This window comes from Hippoglossus stenolepis, chromosome 22 (assembly GCF_022539355.2).
Source record: "Hippoglossus stenolepis isolate QCI-W04-F060 chromosome 22, HSTE1.2, whole genome shotgun sequence".
NCBI classification, from domain to species: Eukaryota; Metazoa; Chordata; class Actinopteri; order Pleuronectiformes; family Pleuronectidae; genus Hippoglossus; species Hippoglossus stenolepis.
In genome coordinates, this window is record NC_061504.1 from 12,654,844 (window position 1) to 12,680,608 (window position 25,765).

Consider the following 25,765-nt stretch of genomic DNA (forward strand, 5'->3'; position numbering starts at 1 on the left):
AGCGTTGTCCATCTTTATTTACAGTGTGTGACTGCAATCAATAAATGTTTGAGTTTCCTGTAAGTTATTTTTGGATGAGCGATGAATATCAGTTTTAGTAAATTGCTGCAACACAGAATAAAACTTCATTAATCAGAAATGTGTCAACAGTCAGCCAGTTTAACTTTTATTACATCCGCCAAGGAGGTTAAGTTTTTGAGTTGTGTTTTTTTGCGTTTGTCTGTTAGTTAATGGTGTTACTCAGAAACTACTTGACCGACTACCACGGAACTTAGTGGAATGATGCATTATGGGTCAGGGAAGAACTCAATATATTTTGGTGCAGATTCAGATCAGGGGGCAGATGCAGGCTTATATTTTTTCACTTCCTTTAACATGGGGAGATTAGGTGTTTTTCAACATCTTCATTGATTTCGTGATACAGTTATGGAATAATTCATGGATCTTGATGGGGGAAAAAAAACAGGCACGTTTCGGAGACTGATATTTTATGAGTGTGGGCAATTTGGTGCAGCTCCAAATAAAAACCTGGATCCAGTGAATTTAAATGTGGTGTCATTATGCGCTCTACTGAGTGCCACTCCAGTTTTGAAGTGGGGAATGAAAATTAGTTTCAGTTGAAAATAATATTTCACTTATCCATTATTTGTGTATAGTCACATAGTTTTATTTTTATAAAGAAGTGAAATCCTTAAAAACATTTTCTGATCCAAGTAGACATTTAAAAATTCAGAATTAAACCCGTCAATGACACATTAAAGTTCACGACACCCTGATCCTGCTGTCGTCATAGTTACACTGGATGTAAACATGTTGTATACGTGTTGCCCTCAAATAGAGAGTTGACTCTGCAGCCCTCCCTCTCCCTCTCCCTCTCTCTCTCCCTCCCTCTCTCTTTCTCTCTCTCTCAGCAGGGACGCAAGCTGAAAAGCCTCAGGCTGCTTCCTCATGACATCACATGGTTGCAGAATGACTCACATTCATCTCTGAAGCAAAGACTTCCTAAACTCAGAGAGCGGCCGCTGCTCTGGTGATCACCGAGAGCGCAGGGAACAAAAAAGGCTTTTCACTTTCATTTGGGAAAAGGTAAGAGCTTCACTCATCTTTCTGGTTTATTGGAAAAAGCGATTGTTACGTGAAAGTGTTCATAGGCCGAATTAAGACGAGATCAAACAAAAGCTGTAGGAGACCAGCTTTTTAACGTGTTATTCAGTAAAAAAAACTTTCCATATTCCTCAAACTTCTTATTTAGAAGAACTTTTCCTTTATATTGGGTTTGCACAAATTAAAATACACGTGATGCTGCTGATAACGTGGATTTATTTAGGTCATTTCTTCACAGCCACGTTCGTATTGTATTGGGACGTTTGATCTCTTAAAACCACATTTTTCCAGCTCCAAGTTCAAAACCAGGCGCCTGTTGCACATTAACAACCCCCCGACAGGACAGACCCCGTCGCTTCAGCCCTTTTTTCCTTGAGTCGTGACGTTGTGATGGAAAACAAAAAGAGCCACTGTGAGAGCTCAAAGGGGAAACATGAAACAGTCTTGCAGCACCGTTTTCATTTTCCTGCCTGTCGGTGACCGCTCTCACAGTCCCGCTCGTATTACGCCGTCATGTGTTCTGTATGGCCGGGTATTAAGATAATCCTTTACACTGTGTTTACATATCTTTTTCAGCCGCTTGTCCCGGGCCTAGTTAGAAAAAGGGAAGTACTGTAGAGTTGTAACAAGTGTTGCACTGTTGCATTCATGTTCCGATTAGTTGTGCAACGCCACCAGTGTCAAAGAAGCCTTTTGCGGTGATGAGAAGTTTAAAGTTTGACCTTAAAGTCTGTCATATTTGTCTCCGTCTTTGCTATCAGGGATCTCATCATCTGTCTCTGTCGTCATGGCGACCGTGATAGCCCCAGAGCACAGGATGCAGGGCCAGTGAGGAGGCCGGACGTCTGATTGCAGAAGTACATGCTCCTCAAGTGCCCTTAGAAAGAGAGAATAACAGAGAGGCAATGGAGGAGGAGTGCAGGGTGAACGGCTTCAGACTGAGCCCAGGCAGGAGGAGCTCGGACTGGGGTCGCATCACCCTCCTGGACAAGACCAAGGAGTTCTTCCAGACCTGCGACGTGGAGGGCAAAGGCTTCATCACCCGCACCGACATGAGGGTTAGGAAAAGAGTGTGTGTGTGTCTGAATAAGGTTGAGAAGGCATTTGGGAAAATATGCAAACTATTTGGAATCCAGGCACTTGAGGACGGATATACTGAGAGCTTGAGACGGCAGCTAATCAGCTCTTATGTCAAAACCTACAGAGGTTCTGTGAACTTGCTTCTTTCTAACTTCACACCTCCCGATTTCAACATTTTCAAACTTCAGTCGTCAGCCCCAGTTATATGACTGTGCAAAAAAAAATATAAATAATGATTACAATATATTGTTCATCAATGCCAATATAGCAAAAGTTCAATATCTCTCGGTATATTACTTTTGCATCTTTCAAGAACAGTGAGGAGCTGTAACGCAAATTAAAGCAAAAAGCTAAATAATACAATCAAATATAATATATCATATAAAGGTAAATGGCAAAAGAAAAGGATAAAAGAACCATAAGAAATAACTAAACAATCAAATAAAAGTCTCACACGACACCATTTTTAACTTTAACCCTCTGCAGAGAACAACGGGAACGTGCTTCATCAGTTTCATGTCACGACGAGTCGGAGACACTTAGTTACGTTACATCACCGTTGTTAAAGCAGCACTTCACCCATTCAACACTATCAAAACAGCGGGTGAAGTGGCAGAGTAGCAGCGCTAATGGAAATGTTAATGAGGATAATTATTATAATGAGGATTCAGCACACACACACACACACACACACACACACACACACACACACTTCAGAGCACTAACAGTGAGCGAGCCGTGTTCTATGTTAATTAGGACCTGGGCCTTTTGAGCTTCACACCTTTTGTTGCTGTTGTTTGTGTTGTTCCACTGAGGGCTTCCAGAGCCAGACTCTGCATATTTAAGCCTTTTAAGACGCTTTCTGATGTGGACACTGATTGTAATGCCATGAAAGTGACTTTAATTATTTCTACTCTCACTCCTGACCTCGCTCAGGGTGAACGTTGTGTCACATTTTGGGTTGTTGATCATGCATGTGCAGTTTGGCTCGTTGCAACATAGTTTAAATGTCCTGTGTGTGTTTTTCCGTTGCAGAGGCTCCACAGGGAGCTGCCGCTGTCTGCGGCCGAGCTGGAGGACGTGTTCGACTCCCTGGACACAGAGCGAACAGGTTACCTCACGCTGGAGGTCTTCTCCTCAGGATTCAGTAGGTTTCAGACTGCATGCACGCTCAAATGCAATTATAACAGTGACGAGGAGGATGGAGGGCTTCATAAAGCCAATGAACTGACTCATTGATGTCAGTTACGCAGCATTCAAATATTGCTTCATTTAGTATATTTTATTTATCATAGATTTAATAGCTTTCACCTGTACAAGTCCTAAACATGCTTCTTTCGTGTTTATTTTGAAAACGCTGCTCTGTCTCAGGTCAGTTCCTGCACGGCCGAAGGATCTCCATCGCCGACGACCACAGCAATCGGGCCCCCAGCCCCACGTGCAGAGCCAAGGAGGCTCTCTATCAGAGCCAGTGGGAGGCCAAGCTGTCGGGAGGCGAGGACGAGGAGGAGAGTCACTTCTCCATGCTGCTGGAGAGCCTGGGAGCCAGTCACGTGTTTGAGGAGTGAGTAATCACTGAAAAACGCTTATATGCATTTCTACTATATATGCATTTACTCATGTATGTATTCTGCTTTCACGCCTCTTCAGTCCAGGTGAGGTGCGCAGTCTCTGGGCGGAGCTCCGGCGAGACGAGCCTCACCTCCTGTCCAACTTCGAGGAGTTCCTGGCCAGGGTCACCCACCAAATAAAAGAGGCCCACCAGGACAAACAAGAGATGGAGAGCGCCCTCCAGAGGTAGGAACACACATGCACTCTTGTCCTAACCCTCTGAAAACCGACTCTCGCTGTCTGCCAATTTTTATTTGTTTGACCCTGTTCATATCGCAAAACCATTATAGTTTGAAGATTGAGAGAGTAGCAGGAGAGGAGCAGAGAAAAATGGCCATATATACAAATCTGAAAAATGTGTATAACCAAGGAAAATGTTCACATACTTCAGAGGGAGAGTCAAATAAGTTGATTTTAGATCGATTGGTTAGATTTGTAGAAACATAGGTCATTGTATTTCATTTCAGGTTGCCTTGTAAAAAGTAGCTGTAGGGACAACAGATGAAATGAGCTTAAATCGCTAACTCTGCCTCATTTGCAGTATTTTTTCTTTTGATTCGTCAGATCTGTCTCTATCAAATAAATAAACAAACAAATAAAATAGAAATTCAGTCAGTGTGTGGATGCAGGGTTAAAAGTTCTCATTTCTCAATTGGCTCTCACACTTGAAACATTTAAGTACTGCACTTCATGTACCATAATGTTCTCCTCTGTCATTAGCCACCTAAAGAATGGGTGACATGTGTGTGTCTGTGTGTGTGTGTTACTGCACCGTGTCAGACCTGCAGCCTTTGAGCGATTGCATAGATTTACCTGTAATTCTCTATAGAACAAATGTTATCCGTGTCAAATGACCACTAATCTGGAGGCTCGCTCCGAGGTCCGACCGCCTGCTGCTGCCGTGGAAACACGTTAATATAATAACATGAAAGGCGGCGAGAAATGTGACTCGATCTGTATTTGAATTGCTTTTCTCTCGTAATAAGCGAGAGGACCTCATGTGATGATTACTGAGATGATGTGACATTACAGATGTGTGTGTGTGTGTGTGTGTGTACACACGTGTTGATGGGATGTCAAACATGTATGTGGTAGTTTTCCCATGGCACCGCATGGTACAGCTTGTTTTTCCTCCAGACTTAACTAAGTGGCTTAACAATCGTCAGAGGGAATGTAAATACCGCTCAGTATTCTTTTGAAAAATGAAACTCGGAGTGTGTGTGTGTGTGTGTGTGTGTGTGTGTGTGTGTGTGTGTGTGTGTGTGTGTGTGTGTGTGTGTGTGTGTGTGTGTGTGTGTTTAAGTATTCACATGTAATTAGAAATGCAGAGCTTAAGCTGAGCCGAGACAACAAAGCCACACTGTTCCTAGATGCTATAGATATTATGTCACACTGTTCATTCACCAGTTTTCCCATCGCTGTCCCCTCCCTGTCCCTCTTTGCAGGAAGGCCGCAACACACGACAGCGAGATCCGCCATTTGTACGAGGAGATGGAGGCGCAGATCAAGAATGAGAAAGACAGGCTGGTGCTGAAGGTACAGCTGCTTTGCAAAGTGGTCATGTTGTTGTGCTGAGATGTTCCAACTCTGAGTCATGTGACGCCGTCCACACGAGCGCTCTTAAAAACTCTTTCCCCCCCCACCCCCCCGGGCCTTCGCAGGACTCTGAGCATCTTCAGTTGCGCAGCCATGACCTGGAGCACCAACTGGTTTCAAAGGAGAAGGAGCTGGAGCAGATTTTCCAGAAACAGAAGCGGGTGAGTGGACGTTTCCAAACACAACGTGACCGAAGTTACACGACAACAAAAAGAGTCAGAAGCTGGAAAATGACTTGGTGCAATTGATTACACACATTAATGTATACTGATGTAACAAGGCACAATCATACAAAACGGATCATATTCTTGTTATGGTAATAATATTAATAACGTTAATAATAATAATGAACTTCATTCATACAGCACTTTCAAAACACAGTTACAAAGGGCTTAGCACTGAAATAAAACATCTCAGGCAAATAAATTCAAAAATAAAGTAATACAGAAATAACAATAATAATGTCCCTCATACCTCCACCTTTATATTCAATCAAGCTGTACCAAACTTTACACACTTATAGATTATCAGTCCACTAAATATACCAGATGCTTTTATTGGGGGCCTTGGTGGAGGTATACGCTTTACTGTAACATGGATGTCATTGAAAGAAGTAATTTGAGCTTTCTCAGGAAAATGTTATGACATAATAATCTTGTTAATTCAGAAAAAACTGAGCAGTGGATGCAAGATGTTTCTGTGGTTTTGTGAAGAAAAATAAAAGTCACCATAATGTGCAGAATGTGCATCAATGGAAAAGGTGGTATTAATCTTTACCCTCTCATCATGTGCTGTGGGGAGGAGATTGAAACTGTTCCCTTTTTCTCCTCGGATACTCTAAGCACGCTCGTGCGCTCGCAGGGAATTAGTGCGTTTTCATTCCTGCGAACATTTCCCCCCCTGCTCCAGTTGGAGCTCCAGTGCTGCGAGCTGAGCAGCGAGAAGCAGGAGAGCCACGTGGAGAACGTCAAGCTGAAGATGACCAACGACGAGCTGCTGCGGGCGCTGGAGAGCACCAGCCAGGAGCTGGGGCTGGCCCAGGAGCAGCTGACCATGCTGCAGGAGCAGGCCGCCCGGCTGCACCAGGACAAGGAGATGTGGGTACACACACACACACACACACACACACACACACACACACACACACACACACACACACACACACACACACACACACACACACACACACACACACACACACACACACACACACACACACACACACACACACACACACACACACACACACACACACACACACACACACACAGGCTCGCTGCACTTATTTAAGTATCATTTGCATTAACAGTGTGTTTCCTCACCACCGTTAAGTCTTAGATATGTCTAAACCTTACTTAGTCTTTACCTTTACCCTAAACTCAGCTCAAACTTGAAAAAAACACTGATAGAAGTTGCCACAGAAGGTTTGAAATACTTCAAACACACTCTCTCACTTGTACTTTTACTGGAACTGAATGTTTCTCTGTCTTGTTTTAGGGAAATGTACAGAGTAACCGAGGGCCTGCAGAGAGAAAAGCAAAGTCTCATGAAGCAGCTTGACCTCCTCAGGTATGATAGGGTCGTCCAAAATGAGTTGTTTTTCTTTCTTTTTTTACACCTGGGTGGTAATTGGTTTAAATCTTTTTGGCTTGTGGCTCGGTCCCTAATTGGCAAACATCACAAATCAAATTCCAAAAGCAGTTAAAGGATTTTCAGGAAAGTGTTCCAGTGAGCGATCTTCTATTCTTCTATTTTCCATCGAAAAGATTTCCAACTTTCTTCTCCTCTCTCTAATTCCAGAGAGATGAACAAACATTTGAAGGACGAGCGAGACATTTGCTGCGGTGTAGTAAGTCAATGTCACTTAATTGCAGTGGTTTTTCCGTTACGGTGTTTACGCGACTGATTAACATATCTTTGCTACACATCCCTCTTTGTTCAAACAAGCCTCGAACGTCGCTCAGAAAGAAGCAGAAGCAGAGAGCGGGCCTCGGCAGCATGTTCGACGACACCAGCCAGCCGGTGAAAAGGTGATTCATTCGTCGTCTCTGTTCTCTTTTAACACAAATCACTCCTGTCAGATTCTTTCCTGTGTGTCAAAGAGGAATTTCCTCTTCTGTGTGATGTGAAAATCATTTATGAAAGAAGGATAAACAGAGGATATCTGATTCTATACACGTCCAGAAATCAACTAAATTAACAGTTTTTGTTTAAATGACATATTTGGGCACTTTGGCCTCCAGATTTCCATTCGTTCAAGTCAAGTGGATTGATCCAGTATATCCTCTGTTTCTCCTCTGTTTCCAAAGAGCCCCTCTCTTGGTGGACGGGTCCTTCCAGTATCTGGAGGCCTTGCCCAGAGAGCACCTTCAAATCGTGTTTGTTGCTTCCTCCTCCTGTAGTGAGGAAGATACCCCCAATACCCCCACAACCAATAGCTTCTCCTCCTCCTCCTCCATCGCCCCGGTCAGCGCCCCTGCGTGTCAGCAGCGCCCGGCAGCCAAGAAGAACTCCAGTTTATCCAACGGCTGCGCCAACTCCGCTCCTCCCAAAGTGCACGATGTGAAGACGAAAGCCAAAAGGTGGCCCAGCAAGGTGGCTCCAGTGAAGAGGGTGACGAGGAAAGACAGAGAACGAGGGAGGCGAGTGGAGGTCGAGAAGAAGCCGGGGGTAGAGGAGGAGGCGCTGGACTCCCCAATAGACGGGTGGCCCCTCCGTCGAGTCATCTCCATCGAGGAGGATCACCTACCCCACCTGCTCCAGGGCGGGCCCCAGCTCTTACTGCACCAGCTCAGTGAGGAGGAGGATGAGGAGGACGACGATGAGGAGGAAGATGCAGCGTCAGCACAGAGCGACATTGAGCCTACTGTTGTCATGGCAGCAGACGTCCCCGCCGCCCCGACCTCCAGTCGTGTTCCGGTACCGGCGGAAGCTCCGTTGGCGAGGAAATCCCGCCTTGGCCTGGCAAAAAAGACGCCCATGTCTCCGAGAGGACAGCCTGTAGGGAAAGAGACGCAACAAGTACGTCCACACACACTATAGCTATAACTATAGCCCTATACATAAATGATACATATATAGACACACACACATATGTACATGTATTTCTCTGTAAACCGATATTTAATAAATTAATTTGTGTCACATTAAAGCACTGTAGGTGTGTGTGTGTGTATGTACAGTATAGATATGTATATGTGTGTATGTATATGTGTGTATGGATGTACTGTTTGTGTATATGTACAGTATATATGTGTGTGTGTTGTACAAAATGCACACATTTCTACCTTCATACGTTTTTTTTCTATGTCTCTATTTATTATAATTTGTTATAATTTGCTATGTTCACGTTTGTCTATATTTCTATTCTCGGTTGGAGCAACTGTTACAAAGCCCAGTTTCCCCCGGGGGTCGATAATCAAGTATTTCTGATTCTGATCGTGATCTTTCATCATCAGAAGACCAGAGAAGTGGAACTCTTCGCCCCGGACCGCCTCTTCAAAGTCGTCCTGGTCGGCAACTCCAGCGTGGGCAAGACGTCGCTGCTGCGCTCCTTCTGTGAGGGTCGCTTCCACCCGGCCACCACTGCTACTGTGGGTGAGAAGAAAGACGTATTGTAATAATACAGAGTCTGTGGCTGTTTTGAACCCGTCTGAGTGGCATGTGCAGGTACGCGCCTGTGTTTGTGGATGCGAGCACGGAGGAGGGCGACTTAGTGTCACATGAAAGGGCTTGTGAAGTCCCACTGCCTGTCTCAGAGCCCTGGCACACATTGTACTGTGCAGATTATGTCACTTCTGAAGGATTTCTCTCTGCTTTCATCTTTCCAAATCCTCACTGGGGCCTCGTTATCTCCACTTAGTTCAACCCCTCCGTCAGGGCCGCACCTCGCTCGGGCCCCGGAGTCGCTGTTTCTGTCTTCGTTTACTCCGTCAGAAGCAATTCTCGTCTTCAAATAGTAGTAACATATGAGAAATGCAGCAACATCTTTTATCATCCAGGCAATGACGCCAAATAAAAACCCTATATCATGGTGATGTCATTGTATGTCATGTAGGTATTGACTACAGTGTGAAGACACTAACCCTGGACAACATGCAGGTTGCCATGCAGCTCTGGGACACAGCGGGTCAAGAGAGGTGAGTTCTTGTCTTTATTTTTAGATGCATATTTCAGCCAAAATATGTGAAAGAAAAATGTAAAAGAAAAAAAAAGAGATCAAAATCAACAAATGATCATTTAAATTAGACAAAATCTGAACGATGCCTCAAAATCTTTTTGTCGTCCCAGGTAAAAGATACAAAATATTGTAATATACTTCAATTACAGTTATGAATAAAGTGTATAATTCATCCAGAAGTGCCACATTAATTAATTAAAATCTATATTAATTACCAAGTACAGCATACTATGTGTATTTTTCCTTATTCGAAAAAGCACATCTAAAGTGGATTTTTAAATACTGTTGTGAAGTAAACTTGATTGAAATCTCTTTGTTACACTTTTTAAAATGTCTTTTCAAATGCACTTGAGTCAAATTAAATATGCTACTAGTCATACAAAGTAATCGTGGTGATATCCGACGCAGGTACCGCAGCATAACCAAGCAGTTCTTCCGCAAAGCCGACGGCGTGGTGGTGATGTACGACGTCACGGTGCAGGAGAGCTTCTCGGCCGTGCGACCCTGGCTCATCAACGTCCAGGTGTGACCTTTGACCTTTGACCTGCCACGTCTCCTCCAACTCTGCTTTTCTTTCATGAGTGGAGGTGAAAGTGAAGATAGTAGTGGTTTTAATTTAACCTTATAATTTTTTTATATTTACAGCTGAATTTCTTTTATTTGTGGTCCTTTTATGTAGTGTGATTGATAAGTCTAGCATTTGAATTATCCACAGGTTCAGCATAGGTTTCAATTCTCATCTTAAAGGAGCAATATTAAAGGAGCCATGGATTTTTAGAGCTTGACCCAAACCACAGACTAAAAGTCAGGATACATCGACCTCTGCTTCATTCGTTTTTTTTTTCTGTGTCTTGCAAATCCCCCTAACTCGATGGATGCTCAATATTAAACCATCTTGTTTTTAGGAAGCTGCAGGAGAAGGGGTCCCTGTCCTCCTTATCGGCAATAAAATGGACATGGATGGAAAGAGGGAGGTGTCATTTAAAGAAGCCGAGCAACTGGCTTATGTGAGTTTAACTCTAAATGTCCTGGATAATTGACGCTTACACTCAAAATGATGTCAAGTGCAGTGGACTGGTTCCCGATTCTTTATTGACCGTTCCAACTTTGTCTTTGGCGACGTGTCCTGTGCAGGAGAACAAGGTGATGTTCTTCGAGGTCAGTGCCTACACAGGCAAGAACGTGACCGAGTCCCTGACGCACCTGGCCAGGTAAGATCACGGCTGTTTATCAAGTCAGTGCGTAATGTAAGAAACAGACAGATTCACGTGCATGGCCAGAACAGCCAATGCCTTCTCCAACCAGTGCAGTTTCAGTCTACATATATTTTATTTCCAAACTCAAATGAGGTCCCTGAGACCTTCTGAAATCTAATCAGTTCATCTTTGAGTCCAGGGGACAACTGGTCAAAATTTGAAGAAAGTCCCCAAGAGGCCAAAATCATGTTTTGTGAGGCCACAGTGACCTTTGACCTTTGACCACCCAGATCTAATCAGTTAATTAGTGAGTCTAAGTGAACATTTGTACTGAATTTGAAGGGATTCTCTCGAGGCTTTCTTAAGATAACGTGTTCACAAGGTCACAGTCATCTTGATGTTGTACCGCCAAATTATAATCACGTCATCCTTGAGTCTAAGTGAATTCCTTCAGGGGTCAGGGTTTTCCTGATATATACTTTTACGAGAACATAATGTCGCTGTGACCTTGACCTTTTACCTTTTGCCACCAAAATCGAATCAGTTTCTCTGTGAATCAGAGTGAATTTTAGAACCAGATTTAAAGAAATTGCCTCAAGGCGTTCTCGAGATATCTTGTTCATGATAATGGGACAAATGGATGGATAGACAACCCGTAAACATAACACCTCCGGCCACTGGGTGTCGCCGGTGCAGAGGCACAAAAAAGCACAGAGTGCTAGATGGTCATTTGTTCTTTGTCAGGAAGTTGATCTGTGGTGGCGTCACCGTTGTTTGACAGCGTCTTCCCTTTCTTCCTCCATCTGTCTTTCCTCAGAGTGTTAATGGAGCAGGAGGACCGGGTGAGAGACACGACAGTCAGCCTCAGTACTCAGCCCGTGAAGAAGAAACTCTGCTGCAAGTGAAGACTCATGCACCGACACAAAGAAAACAGCTAAAACTTTGGAAGAAATCGTTTTCTGATCCCTTCCGAACCTGCATTATTAGAAGATATCGGTGAAATCAGTTTTCTACTTGTGTAAAGGACCTTGACATAGATCGCCGCCATTTTGGCTCAGAGATTTAGTGACGATGGACGGAAAAAAAACTGCTGTCGAGCTTAAATGGTGAAGATGAGTGCAGTGATCTGCAGTGAAACTAAGGTGCTGCACTATTTCATGTAAATAACGCTTTGATGCCATGTTACAGTTGTGCTGTCAACAAGATTTAAAATACAAATATTTTCTGTAAAATAATTACTTTCAATAACCTTCACCGAGGAGAAAAATCCTAAATATACTTTAGGCTTTTTATAACTGAATTTTAGCTTTAAAGTCTCAGGCCCTGTTGACACTACTGGAAATATATATATATATTTTTAATTAATATTTTCACTCCGTTTAAAAAACAAAATAAAAGAATTCTCCGTCCACACGATCTTCGTTTTGCAAAATATCTCCGTCCAGATGAAGAAACAAAAACGACTACTAATGCTCAAACAAGCATGCCGGGCCAGTAGGTGGCGATATAGTCTACATCAACAAATGTCAAATACCAGAGGAGAACATTGTGAGCATGCTCAGCGAGTTTCTTCTCTTGTCAACCTTTCTCTTGTATATAGTTTGTAAAAAAAAAAAAATGTAAGTGACTTCAATCGTTTCCTTCTGAACAAGAGGCCTAAACATTTATTTTGCAAAATATCAGCGTTAGTTTGCACATTATTCAAAATTCATTGAAATGGTTTTAAATCAAAATGAAATCAATAGAAAGAGAAAATATTTGCCTTTGATTCTTTGTCATTTTATTCATCACGTTCTTTCCGACACAAAGTGGTTCACGACGTGCTGCATCTGTGTGTTGGTTCCTGCCCGGAGACGTTGTTCTGTTTTATTCTGGCACCAAAGTACAGTTGTTCTGAATCATTGTCCTCAATGAAAATAAATAAATGAATTACAGTTCATCTTCCTGAAGTCAATAAAGCAACAGCAACAAAAAATCAAATGCGAATAAATAATGAAACAACAAAAAAAAAATCACTGTTCCTTCAATACAATTACACACAAAAATCATCAGTCTTGACAATAACTTAAGTAAAAACAGGTAATGACTGTGCTCTTACCCTTTCAACATCACACAGATCAATACTTTTCAATTAGCTGCACTAACAATATAAAGACTCTTAAATGCTTTTTTAAATTTTATAATCCAAAAAATTAAAAGTCGAGAAAAAAATACTCAAGTTATTTTCAGAGGTTACATTCAACGATGTGCCCGGGTCGATCGAGTTGGTTCACGTGATGGAACTATTGCTGATAAGAAGACTTGCCTATTCTGGTGACATCGCTTAGTTGCTGGCATAGTGGCATCCAATCAGATTTGTCCGGGGTCACCCTCGTTAGCCAGCTGAGATTCGTGTCTGGGAGCCTGAGCCCTTCCCCCCCCCCTCTCCAGATGTGTCCAGAGGGGCCGCGGGAACGTCCACGCCAGAGCGCCGCCACCGCTGCTGTCGTCGTGTTGTTCCTAGCGCATTTTATAGTCGTGGGAGAGGGCGGCCTCGCAGAGCTGTCCTTTAAAGTCCAGCTCGAGGGTGAACTCCAGGTCACGCTGCCAAAGATAAAATGTCCACGTAAATAAAACCTTCACAAACAACAACAGGTATTTAAATCCAGTGGTGCAAAGTAACTGTAATACCCTGTACTTAAGTATGAATAAAATATATATTTTACTTGTATTCACTCGTTACTTATTAAGATTTTACACACAAAAACACACTAGTTTACAAAACTTAACTTAAATAAATCAAGACCATATAAAATATTTCGAATCAGCCCTACTTTAATGTAGTTATAGTACAGTAAGAGTAAAAGGCTATTTACAGATTAACGTCTGTAATAATTATCCGAAAACATAATGCGTTAAATGATATTACTATCAGAGGCCACTTTCTGAGTAATTAAACTTAAAATCTAACAAAATTTTGATAAATTGCTAAATGCTTTTGACTGATACTACCTGGTACATTTACTTGTGCTTATTCTCTAAGGCAGAGAAGTAGATACTAATTCTTCTACTTCTCTTTCTGTTTAATATCTTGCTATATTACATTTTGGCGTGAATTTAGATAAACGGGCTATTTCTTTACCAAGGCGAGATCGGGGCTTTAGCCTCGGAGGAGGTATGCACTCTCGGAGCGCCCTTCGGTTTACATTGTGGTGTTTCGACTTCAACTTGGTGCCAATTATCTGATGAGTCTTACCACATTCTTCTCATTGGGCCGGACGGTGATGCTGCCAAAGATCTCCTCTCCTTTCTTGACAGTTAAGTAGTCCTCCAAGTAAAACACCGTCTGCTTCCAGTGAGTGCTGGGAGCATCTGGAGCTGCGGAGAGGGAGGGGAGAAGGAGGGAGGTGAAAGGGAGGACGGAAAAGAAGCAGGAAAAGAGGAGAGGAGAGGAGGGGAAATGGGTTTAAACAGGAAAGGGGTGAAGCAGAGAGGAGAGGACATGGGTAAAGAGAAAAGGAAAAGCAAAGATTTACAAAACGTCCTCGGGTTGTGTTCACGTGGACAAAATGTAACTGCAAAGCAACTGAATTCTTACTCATCCAGTGGGAGAAACACGGAGGAGAGAACTCCCTCAGTGATGCTCAGCCTCGGGCCCGACAGACTCGGCCAAACATAGAGCCTCCTCTACACAGTATTATGTAAGCACTGGCTACACACATGTATTAACATGAACTTACATAACAGCTACTAGTCATAGGCGTCGTCGATGAAGTTGTACCGGAGAAGTGCTCGGTGCTCGTGTTCAGGTCGACTCGTGCAACGCCAGCAGAGTGTAGCCGAGAGCTAAGACGCTGAAGTGCAAGGAGGCTTCTATTAATAGTTTCTGATTTGCTGCTCGGGGAAAAAAACTGGAGAAATTCAGAGGCTTGTTGGACATGAGGGTGAAGAAGAACGTGGAAAACTAAACCTCCCAGTCTCTCCCATCATGTGTTCTTCATGTAGTCTATTATAAATACCTGCATTTTCTGGCCTCCTCGCCAAAACTCAGAGGGTCAGTAAACCAAAAGAATCGAGAAACACGTTTTTATGGCAACATTTTTGTTTCATTTGCTTTGGTTTTGCAGCCGAAATGTCAGAGACAGATATCTGTGATAAATTAAGTGTCCGTGTTCTACCTGTGAGGCCTCGACTCACCGGTGGAAAATCCCGTCTTCTTGTGACACTTGGTGAACTCGATGTTGAAGTAAGTGACCAGGGCGTGGACGTAATCATTGCGCTGAATCTGCAGACAGAAGGCTGAGGTGAAGGACAGGTCCTCTGGCTTCACGGTGTAGATGTCCACTTCCTGCAAAATGAAATAAAGTCTTATTTTTATCGCAGGATTACGCAAAAACCACTGGATGGATTTCCACAAAACTTGGTGGGAGGATGTGATACGGGTCAGGAAAGAAACCATTTCACGTTGGTGTGGATCCGAATCAGTTGGTGGATCCAAGAATTTAATTTTTGCTTTCTTTAACATTGCGAGATGTTTTATATGTGTTTTATATGCGTGCGTGTGTGTGTGTGTGTGAAAGCCCACAGGTTGAATCATGGGCTGCCAAATGAAGCTTGCTCACAGTACACATGCTGTGTGGGTGTCCTCCATCAAGTCTACTAAGGGAGGGAAGGTGTGTGTGTGTGTGTGTGTGTGTGTGTGTGTGTGTGTGTGTGTGTGTGTGTGTGTGTGTGTGTGTGTGTGTGTGTGTGTGTGTGTGTGTGTGTGTGTGTGTGTGTGTGTGTGTGTGTGTGTGTGTGTGTCTATATCGAGCACTGCCTGACAAATATGGCCTCAAATTTAAGTATCACATTTTCTTGCCTGCCAAGCTTCACACACGGGAGCAGAATAGGGGAGCAGGGGGGGAGTGTCTCTACCTAGCATGTAGATGATGTTGTATTTTAGAGGGTGAGTGGGACGGGGGGACCTGTTCATCTCGCCAGGCCTATTGGCGTTTGGTCGCCCGGCCATGTGGCGTCAACGTGACAAATTGCGATTTAACACCTCGGTCCTTTCCAGTGATACCAGACCAGCTTCATATCCAGCGAAAAAGAAAAATCCCTGGGAGCGACTTTGTAATTTCAGCATGACAGGAGTGAGTGGCATTTTGAATTACGACGGGCTGAGGTGGCTGGCAGCGAGGGGGGTTGGGGGGGGGGAGTACGCCCTGAATATGAGATACAGGCAGTGAGAGTTAGTTTCCAGGCTGAAAAGTGAAAAACTAACCTCCAAACTAACTTTTTCCAACACAAGAGGAACCCTCCTTTGTGCTCATCCAGGTGACGGAGAGCTCGTCTCATTCCCGCTGCTCGCGTGTGACATTTCACCAGAGGGAGAGACGGAGTGAGACTTCCCTATTCGCTCGGACCAGCGAGGCCTGACATTGTTCAAATCAGAGACTGTGACCGGGCACGAACGGTAAGAGGAGGTGAGGATTTTAGAAGGAGAAAATGGGAAATGAGGCTAAATAAATTACCCGAAAAACAGATAAGAAGAAAGAGACATTAGGATAATATCGCATGTTTCAAAATAGAAAAAGAGAAAACGTGATATAAAGCGGTGAAAAGGACGAGTGACAGAGGAAAGTCAATGGGAAGAGAAAGTAAAGATGGAGGGGACAAACAAAAAAAAAGCTATCGCCTCCCTCAATGCTCTTATCCTCTGTTCATTTGTGAGATAAAGGACAAGCCCACTGTTCTATCTTCGAGGATGGAAACAGAGCGGCAGACTATTGCAGCTCCACACAAACCTCTATTATGTCCCAGAAAATGGTCTCAGCCGACGGGGTGGATGAGTTCATTCACTCGGTGGCAAAACACAAAAGAGGGGAAACTTTGCTTGTCTGTCTAACGTGCAGGTTTTTTCAAATGTATACAACAAAATGGCAGCGTGCGTTCACACTCGTTCATCATGCAGGAATCATAGACTGTGTACATGTCTCCTTTTCCCTCCGTATACAGTCTATGTGTCGTCCATCTTTATGAAGTCTATATATCATCCATCTTTAAATATAGTCTGTGTTGTCCATCTTTATATACAGTTGACGTGTCGTCCATCTTTAAATATAGCCTATATATCGTCCATCTTTAAATATAGTCTATATATCGTCCATCTTTAAATATAGTCTATATATCGTCCATCTTTATATTCAGTTGACGTGTCGTCCATCTTTAAATATAGTCTATATATCGGCCATCTTTAAATATAGTCTATATATCGGCCATCTTTAAATATAGTCTATATATCGGCCATCTTTAAATATAGTCTATATATATCGGCCATCTTTAAATATAGTCTATATATCGGCCATCTTTAAATATCATCTATATATCGGCCATCTTTAAATATAGTCTATATATATCGGCCATCTTTAAATATAGTCTATATATCGGCCATCTTTAAATATAGTCTATATATCGGCCATCTTTAAACACAGTCTATGTGTGGTCCTTCTTTATATACAGTCTGTGGCATGTATACGTGAACATTTCTTACCTTCAGGAGGCAGGCGTTGGTCACCAGCTGCTTGGTATCTACCACATCCACCAGAGGCTCTCTGATGGCCACGTTGCGAATGCAGCTCATGTCGAATCCGTACACGTTTTCCCACCCTGTGCACACGCAAAGAAAAAACATCTGAGGCCCAGACCACCCGTGTGGGCACACGTGCACACAGTATGTGCTGTCAGGGCTTTTCTCTTTTTGGAAAGCCCTGTTCTCTTTGTCCCTGCCAAGCTGTCAGCACAATAAAAGGTAGCAGAGAAAATAAAACCGAGCGCTTAACTCCTGCCAGGAAGAACAGCCTCGCACTCATGCTGTCTTGCTGTCTATCCAGGGTGGAAAAAGACGAGCCCTCCTGAAAATAGACTCCGGCGTCCTCCTCCTCTTCCTCCTCCACCATGTCTGGCACGTTTTTTTTAAAATAGAATTTGGGTTGAAATGTTACAGAACAAGCATTCCTTCCTCCATTCCCTCTGTCCCTCCACTCCACCTGGTTTTTGTCAGGGGGCCCAAACACTAATTCTGCATGATGGCGACGTGGAGGAGGCCACCAACGCAGAGAGATGCTAAAAATAAGAGCGCAGGGGGTACGGGTGGGAGGAATTATTTTAGGATTCGTGTGAAAGTATGTTCCTACGTGGAATAGAGCAGGCCAGACCACCTGTGCAGTGACAGGAAACTCAGGAGAAGTTATTGACCCAGATTCTGAGTTGGTGCTTTGATCGAGATTCTAAGATTAAGCTCAGCGCTCCTGCTGCGAAAGGTATTTGAACACATGGAGTGAGTTTGGAGCAAAGAATGCACTGTGGAATAAACTCACTTTTGGTGCTACTTTCTAAAAAGCCATGTTTTTACACTGTCATAACTAACGGCTTCATTGATGCTGAGCCAGTTTGTGGAGAACAAAACGGAGCAAAGAGAAAAACTCAATATTGTTAAAAAGGACATAAACGCCACTCAATGCTAATGCTGGTCCCTGCCCGCCAATGTACATAGGTAGCTGTGTGCTAGCAAATTTGCCATCTAATCTTTATTTCTTTGTAACTGCACACGCAGATCCTCTTCCTGTACATGCATCTCTCTCTCTCTCTCTCTCTCTCTCTCTCTCTCTCTCTCTCTCTCTCTCTCTCTCTCTCTCTCATAGGGGATGGCAGAATTGGCAGTTACTTGTTTTATCCATTTCAACCTAACGAGATGATGAAGTTGCCTCCAAATCACCACTATAGGAACTAATTAAATCATCTTATAACCTGAATAAATCTGCGAGTTGCAGGCTATAGGAACCTTGTGTGGGGTTTGGGTTCAGGTTAACTATTTTGCCTGTAGGTGTGAATGTGAGCACGAAAGCTCCTTTGTTGGCCGGCGCCCAACGTCGGCTTGGATCGGCTCCAGCGACCCTCAAAGGATATGTGCTATAGCTAATGGAAGGAGGATGGATGCACAATGATCATTTATTATGCGCAGCTAAGAGGGGAAACCGAGCGAGATGGAGACATAAAAAAGGCGATGACTTTACAAAAAGAAAACACGGTGACTACTCACAGTGAATCTTGAAGTCCTTGTACTGCCTGTCTTCGATGGCGACGACGTAGAGAGCGGCCCTGTCGGGGAACATCAGGCCTCCGGGTTTCTGCGGGAGAGAAGCTTCACATATCGGCGGACGCACCACAAAAGGCCGTCCATCATCTTCATCGTTCACACACATGGTATCAACATACGCTCGCGAATGGTGGGGTTTAAAAGCCTGCAGGCATCTACTGAGCTCAGAAACCAGATCACTCGTGTATGACCTCAGCATCTGGGCAGCAGACGCACGCACATGAGCGTACGGTAAATCCTCCCCTTAAACGCCGGCTGGTGTGTTAATGTGTCAGAAGCCTTATTTGTGCGAGCAGCTACAAACAGCGGGCAAACCAACGTACCAGCCACTTGTCCCTGGCAAATATGACGGTGTTGAGCATGGACTCGTAGAAGAGGCAGTAGCCCATCCACTCCGAGATGATGATGTCCACCTTCTCCACGGGGAGCTCCACCTCCTCCACCTTGCCCTTGAAGATGGTGATGACTGTGGTGCGGAGAGCCACAAAAAACACAGGGCGACAAATGGTTATGTTAATGTAAATCATTCCAGCTTAATAACTGGACTCATGCCTCAAGGCTGCATTCTTGCATTCTTGTCCGTCTCTGTCCGTCTTGTCTCTGTCTAAACCATGTCACTACTAAGAAAAACTGGGGTGGTAGAAAACTTTCATCATCTATTTATTTATTGCTGATCAGTAACCAGTATTTCATCTAATGTGCTTGGATACTGAGTGGATGATTATTATTTGCAGTGACTGGACTATAAATAAAGTTCTGTACACGATATGAAAATGAAAGAGATGAAACAAAAACCCGTCTAATTTCCACCGTGCTGGTTGCAAAAACCAATCAACTGCTGCCAGACCTCCGTCTGTGACGTCCAGGGCCATGTTTTACAACGGCAATCAGCGCCGCTGCGGGAGTTCTGATTGATGGCGGAGCTCCTGGTTATTTGACATCAGAGACGAGCTGCCAGTTAACCATCAGAGCTGTGACTAATGTTGTCGGGGCGTGACGGCGATGATGGAAATATGCATATTTTTCACACCACTCCTAATATACGTGTCCTCACACCGTTCTGCATTCAGACACAGGGATATAAGGAGCATTGTAGTCATGGAAAAAAAACGCTTAAACTTACCATTGTGCAGGTGATTCGACTTGATAATCTTCTCTGAGTATTCAGATATACTTGAACATTCTATCTGTGGGCGAAAAAAGGAGACAGGAAGATTTTCTTGTGCAGAACAACCAGGGGGCGTTATCCACCACATTCCCTCCACATATCCAGCAGACTCACCTTTAGGGTATGAGACCACGGACAAATCTAATCAAACTCTGATAATCCATCGAAACACTTATGTCCCTGGTCACCGCAGACCCCGCGCCGCATGGAAACTAATACATCACTTTGCTCGCCCATCCCTGGGTGTAATGTAGCATATGAATCATACATAACTGTGGGAGACACTGGTGGTAATGTATAACCCGTGACTTGCGGCTCTAAGGGGAGCCAGATGGTTCTCAGTGCCTCTGTGAGTAAGATTGTCTGAGAGAGATTATCAATTTCTAGCGACTGGCTCTGAAGAGGAAATTTAAAAAAATGGTAGGATTGTGTCAGATATGATATTTAATTTGGATACAGAATGGGTGTGTGTGTGTGTGTTTTCTCTCCTATAGAATTTTAAACAAGATCCCAAAACTGACAGATGATCACAAAGAAGTATTTGATTTGCAGGGGTGCATGTATCTGCCTCACCCCGTACACGTGTTTGGCGCCGGCGTTGGCGGCGAACATGGAGAGGATCCCCGTTCCACTCCCGACGTCCAGGACGATTTTGTCCTTGAACACGTGCTTGTTGTGGTACATGGCGTTCCGGTAGGTCAGCGTCCGCACCTCGTCTTTCAGCATCTCCTGTTTCAAGATGGAGACAATACCGAGATGTCATAGCCGTGATAAATCAAGGTTTTTCACGTCTTTAATCACAGATTCTATTCTGCAGTGGTTCTCAAATGGGGTTTGCAGTGTTGACATGGTGAAAATATTTCTAATACATGTCTAATATCTTTCTAAGACATTTCATTTGTGTTGTTCTTTCACATAATCATCTCCCAGTTTCTGTTCAAGAGGCAGACACAGAAACATCCTGGTTCATGGATCAGGATTGTGGATCCAGATTGTGGATCTGTATCATGGATCGTGATTTAGACGGCGGCTGATTGTGGATTATTATTAGAACTGGATTAATATACAACATGTCTACTCACATATCCGAGCCTAACATTACTGACAACACCTCTATCATTATAATTGTCATTACTGCTCCATTCATCTCTCTCAGACATTTTCTTTTGTAAAAATATAAAACATTGATACGCCTCTTCTGTGAGCAAATTGTGATTTATTTTTTATATGGGCTACGCAAATCTAATTTGATTATTGATGGATGTGTCAAATTAGTCCGCTATACTAGACAACAGTGGGATTTATAAAAATGCCCAAAAGTATATATGAAGTTACAAAATGAACATGCAAATGATGCAAAAACTGAAACAACAGATGTACAGTTTCCCCGGCAACACGTTTCATGTGTAATGGTGCAGAAAATGCAGTATTTAGGCCAAAGGTCTCCATGACAGTGGCGGAGCTTCTTGAAATAGGCAGGAGTACGACACAAAAACCTTTGGGGAGCGCCTGATATCCATCTCCCCGAGCCCATTCACACATCCCACTTTCACTTCTTCTCTTCTGCTTCACACTCCTCTAATCAGGCCACTCTCTTTGTCTGCAAGCAGACAAAAACCTGACCCACATGCTAAATATGGACTCTATTTAAAAAAAGGTCTATATGTCCGCAAAACTTTTCCACCACCCTCATTTTGCAGATCAAGGTCATTAGGTTGGGTGTAGCTCTAAAAATTGTATTTAGCAGTTCACTGTAGACGACTGTAAAAGAGCGACAGGGATTGGTTTAATTTATGAAGAGCCGGTGAAACTGCTGCAGTAATAACCCTCCTCTGCTGTCAGCTATAGGAGACACTCTCCACCACATTCAACTCGAACCTTAATGTTTGGTCGTTCGTTGGTGGATATATAGTTTTGTTTTCATGGGTGTTTATTTGTTGTTTGTTATTTTGCAAGACAACAGAAAAAATTCCCAACCGATTTCCATGAGATTTTCTGCAGGGGTGGAAGAAACCATTACATTTCGGTAAAATCATTTTTCCAGAGAATTTAAATGGTTCCATTAAGGGGAATAATTGTTTACAGGAGGTTAAGCTTTTAACTTCTAAAGGTGTGTTCGAGTTGTCTCGTTTTTGATTTCCTGCTTTGTTAGAACGCATGTGGAGACAGGAGATCTCAAAGCGCTGGAGTACTGACAACTCTTTGTGGATGATCGCTTTGTTTTGCACTTGTCTGGTCTTAAACTTGGCTCGTGCACTTCACAAACTGATTGTCAGATCCAGTGAACTGAGAATCTGCGTTAAAAAAAAAAACACATCAATGCCAGATAGAAGATTTGGATCACTACTGCAAAATCAAAGCCTGTCTGTTGATGCAAATCTGTTGCTGTTAATTTTTGTTTTCTTGACATATTGTGCTGACTGAGAGCCAGACTACCATTGCTGAAGCTCCTTGGCAAAGATGAGCGGCATCAGGTTCAACAGAACAGGGAGCATCTGGTGTCATTGTTTTACTCTGATCATACCAAGCTGCTCGTCACGGTCCGCCCTACCTCATGGATGCCAAAGTGGGCGTAAGAGTCAAAGTAGTAGTCCCGTGATGTCATCTCCTCCGGGCTGATGAACTTGGCGATCTTGCCCCTGCCGGGACAGGTGGACAAGGCTGCTACATGAGGCGTGTGGGGGACGCATGGCATGTGGTGGGTGGTAGGCACTGGTTTAGGCAGCGGGGAGGGCTGAGCAGACTGAGAGAGGGGGGCTGTCACAGGCTCCTGCCGCTGGAGGGGAGAGGGGTACAGTTTTAAAACAGGATAGGGTTTTATGGAAGAAAATTACAGAAGGATAATCAGAAGAACAGATGAATTAGTTAAGCTTAGTTTATGTACAGATTTCAAACGACCTAAATACAACACAAATTAAATAAAAGGTTTGTCGGGTGTGGATACCTCTAATTACCTACATGACAACCACACCCAAATAAAACAAAAAAATTGAATAAATAAAAAAATACAGAGAGGGACGAATATATGATACAAATATATGAATAATTTATTTGCAGGTCAAATGTTTAAACAGAGCATTTCTAATTCTCTTTTTGTACATGCACCATAAAACAGGGGAAGCCAATAAATGTACGTAATCTGAGTGTGTATATTTCACTTTGCAAACAAAATAGGCTACAAATTGGAAATGTGTTGATGTCCAAAATAGTGTGGTGCACTTGGTGAAACAATTAAATGCGAGTGGAAAGGTGAACCCTATGATAAGCAGTCGATAATCAATAAAATCATATACAGTCAGTAAGTAATTCCACAGACAGACGGTAAAGGAAGCAGGTTCCTTTCAGCACCACGGACAGAGGACATGGGATCAACCAATATGTGCAATCTGATCATTTAACCTGAACTGCACATCTTCTGCATGTACCACTATTATTACTGCACATCTCCTGCATGTACCACTATTATTACTGCACATCTCCTGCATGTACCACTATTATTACTGCACATCTCCTGCATGTACCACTATTATTACTGCACATCTTCTGCATGTATCACTATTATTACTGCACATCTCCTGCATGTACCACTATTATTACTGCACATCTCCTGCATGTACCACTATTATTACTGCACATCTCCTGCATGTATCACTATTATTACTGCACATCTCCTACATGTATTACTGCACATCTCCTGCATGTATCACTATTATTACTGCACATTTCCTGCATGTATCACTATTATTACTGCACATCTCCTACATGTATTACTGCACATCTTCTGCATGTATCACTATTATTACTGCACATCTCCTGCATCTATCACTATTATTGCTGCAGTTTCATTAGTGTGCTCAGATCCTCCTCTCCATATCATCTGCAGGACACCGGGAAGTGCACGTTGCTATGCGCGCACGCCATCGCAGCATCGCTGATTCCTAAAAACGAGCTTGACACCACGATACCACGGATATAAATAACAATCAAGTCAAATATCGGTCAGCACAATACAAATAATGAGGCTGACAGTTCCCCCCCACCCCGCGGTCCCTCTGTTAACCGGCTGCAGGACACCACAAGGTCCCTACCTCCGAGCTGTCCGCCTCCGCCATCTTCCGCCGCAGCAGCAAACACCGCGACGAATGCCTCAGTCCCATGAGAGCCGACGAGATTTACGCACCAACTCCTCAAAGTGATCGGGAAGGTCTGGTTTCTGAGTCGAAACGTGTCAGAAATAACCCAGAATCACCGAATATGTGGCTCCAATGTGCGCAGAAAAAGAAAGTCATGATAGGAAACGTGTGATGCCGGTTGACACAGTTTCAGTCACATTAAGAAAAAGTTGTTAAATCGATTTTCGGTCCAGTAATCCATACTGTAAATGTGAGACAGGTTGTCTTATAGTGGGGGCCGTCTATCGCCTGGAGAGACCGTGTTGAAGTTGAGGGGTTGACGGTCAGATCCCAGCAGGAGTCGGTGGATCTGTTAACACCGGTGCGCACCGGGTTGGGTGTCCCCCGTTCCCAAACAACGAACCCCAAATCTGTGCGTAAAGATCCGGCTACCCGCGGGGACATTTATGAAAGTGTCACCCACCACCAAGAATAGTGGGCACCCAGCGGCGCCCTGGGAGAAAAAAACTCCTTCTTCTCGTGTTCTTCACCGCTTGGAAACACTTGACATCTCTCAGCTGTGACGCTCCTTCACAATCCACATCTCCGTGCGCCCTTCACATCTCCAGATCCCGAGAAAGTAAAAAAAAAAGAAAGGGTTCCAAACACGAGCCCCTCGGATGAGATGAAATCAAACGTTATTAAAAAGAGAGAGAGAGAGAGAGGATATAATAATTGGAGCCATTAAAGGAAATAAATCTCTGCTCTCCTCCGCCTCCTCACTCCACTTTCCAGCAGGAACAGAAGCGCAGCTCCTCAGCTGCCGGATTATATAACATAGGTGTTTGAGCCTATGTTGGAAAAAAACAACAACAACCCCGACGTCAAGCATTAAGATGCTTTATCAGTCTTCACCTAAATAAATTATAGATTTAATAATATAAGCAGCAGAGATAACTACATGTATTTTTTTATTATTTAGGACGCAGTCACAGGTGTGCACATTTTGACTTGTACTATAGCTGTTTTTTGTCGTAGCAGCCAATCAGAATCGAGGACCGGTGTCCTAGAATTAGCTGGACTAGGACAAGAACCAATTAGAAATGAGATTTTTACACAAACAGCTGTTCAACCAGTTTGTCCTTAGCTGCAATTTCATATTGTTTCCTTATTATATACATCCATGATTGTTACAGAAGGCTATGCACTGTATGGAAGCATATTGCTGCTGCGAACCTAAAAAGAAAGAAGGGTTCATAACTGTTTCAGCATCAACTTTATATATTGTGTACTGCTGATTTCCACATCCTGCTGCTCACTCATTTCATACCTACTGTCTAAAATGAATCAGTCACAACCTGTTTTGAGAAATATCACAAGATATTTGTCACCAAAAACGGGCTCGTGTCCCATAAACGATAAAATAAAACACAATGAAACACACCAGGTTTTAGGCACAGTTACGGATGAGCTGCATCGATGGTGCTTAAAAAAACACCGGCCTACACATCACTCCCAATGATAATGTGTGCATCTTATATGTCATTCACACACACACACACACACACACACACACACACAAACACGCACCAGTGTGGG

General features: G+C 43.5%; 2 protein-coding genes across 4 annotated transcripts; one reads left to right on the plus strand and one right to left on the minus strand.

Moving 5' to 3' along the window:
- The first annotated feature begins 211 nt into the window (after positions 1-211).
- cracr2ab (calcium release activated channel regulator 2Ab) lies at positions 212-13,477 on the plus strand. 2 transcript variants are annotated; one of them, XM_035147020.2, is made up of 18 exons: positions 212-1,086; positions 1,866-2,162; positions 3,220-3,331; positions 3,556-3,748; positions 3,835-3,981; positions 5,241-5,331; positions 5,457-5,552; positions 6,301-6,488; positions 6,889-6,960; positions 7,192-7,240; positions 7,339-7,421; positions 7,701-8,412; positions 8,850-8,988; positions 9,449-9,530; positions 9,980-10,094; positions 10,477-10,578; positions 10,706-10,782; positions 11,585-13,477. In XM_035147020.2, the coding sequence occupies exons 2-18, from the start codon at positions 2,010-2,012 to the stop codon at positions 11,670-11,672; spliced, it is 2,499 nt and encodes an 832-aa protein (XP_035002911.2). In that variant the 5' UTR covers positions 212-1,086; positions 1,866-2,009; the 3' UTR covers positions 11,673-13,477. The 2 variants fall into 2 exon arrangements, with proteins under 2 accessions (XP_035002911.2, XP_035002913.2); XM_035147022.2 differs by having other exon boundaries at positions 7,794-8,412.
- LOC118101350 (protein arginine N-methyltransferase 8-B) lies at positions 12,525-24,956 on the minus strand. Of its 2 annotated transcripts, none has more exons than XM_035147027.2 (10): positions 24,143-24,956; positions 22,606-22,830; positions 20,628-20,783; positions 20,010-20,073; positions 19,210-19,352; positions 18,830-18,917; positions 17,282-17,397; positions 14,944-15,094; positions 14,003-14,124; positions 12,525-13,137 (listed from the first exon to the last, which is right to left on the minus strand). In XM_035147027.2, exons 1-10 carry the CDS (start codon positions 24,209-24,211, stop codon positions 13,117-13,119), a joined length of 1,155 nt encoding a protein of 384 aa, XP_035002918.1. In that variant the 5' UTR covers positions 24,212-24,956; the 3' UTR covers positions 12,525-13,116. The 2 variants fall into 2 exon arrangements, with proteins under 2 accessions (XP_035002918.1, XP_035002917.1); XM_035147026.2 differs by having other exon boundaries at positions 12,525-13,350.
- Positions 24,957-25,765: the final 809 nt, after the last annotated feature.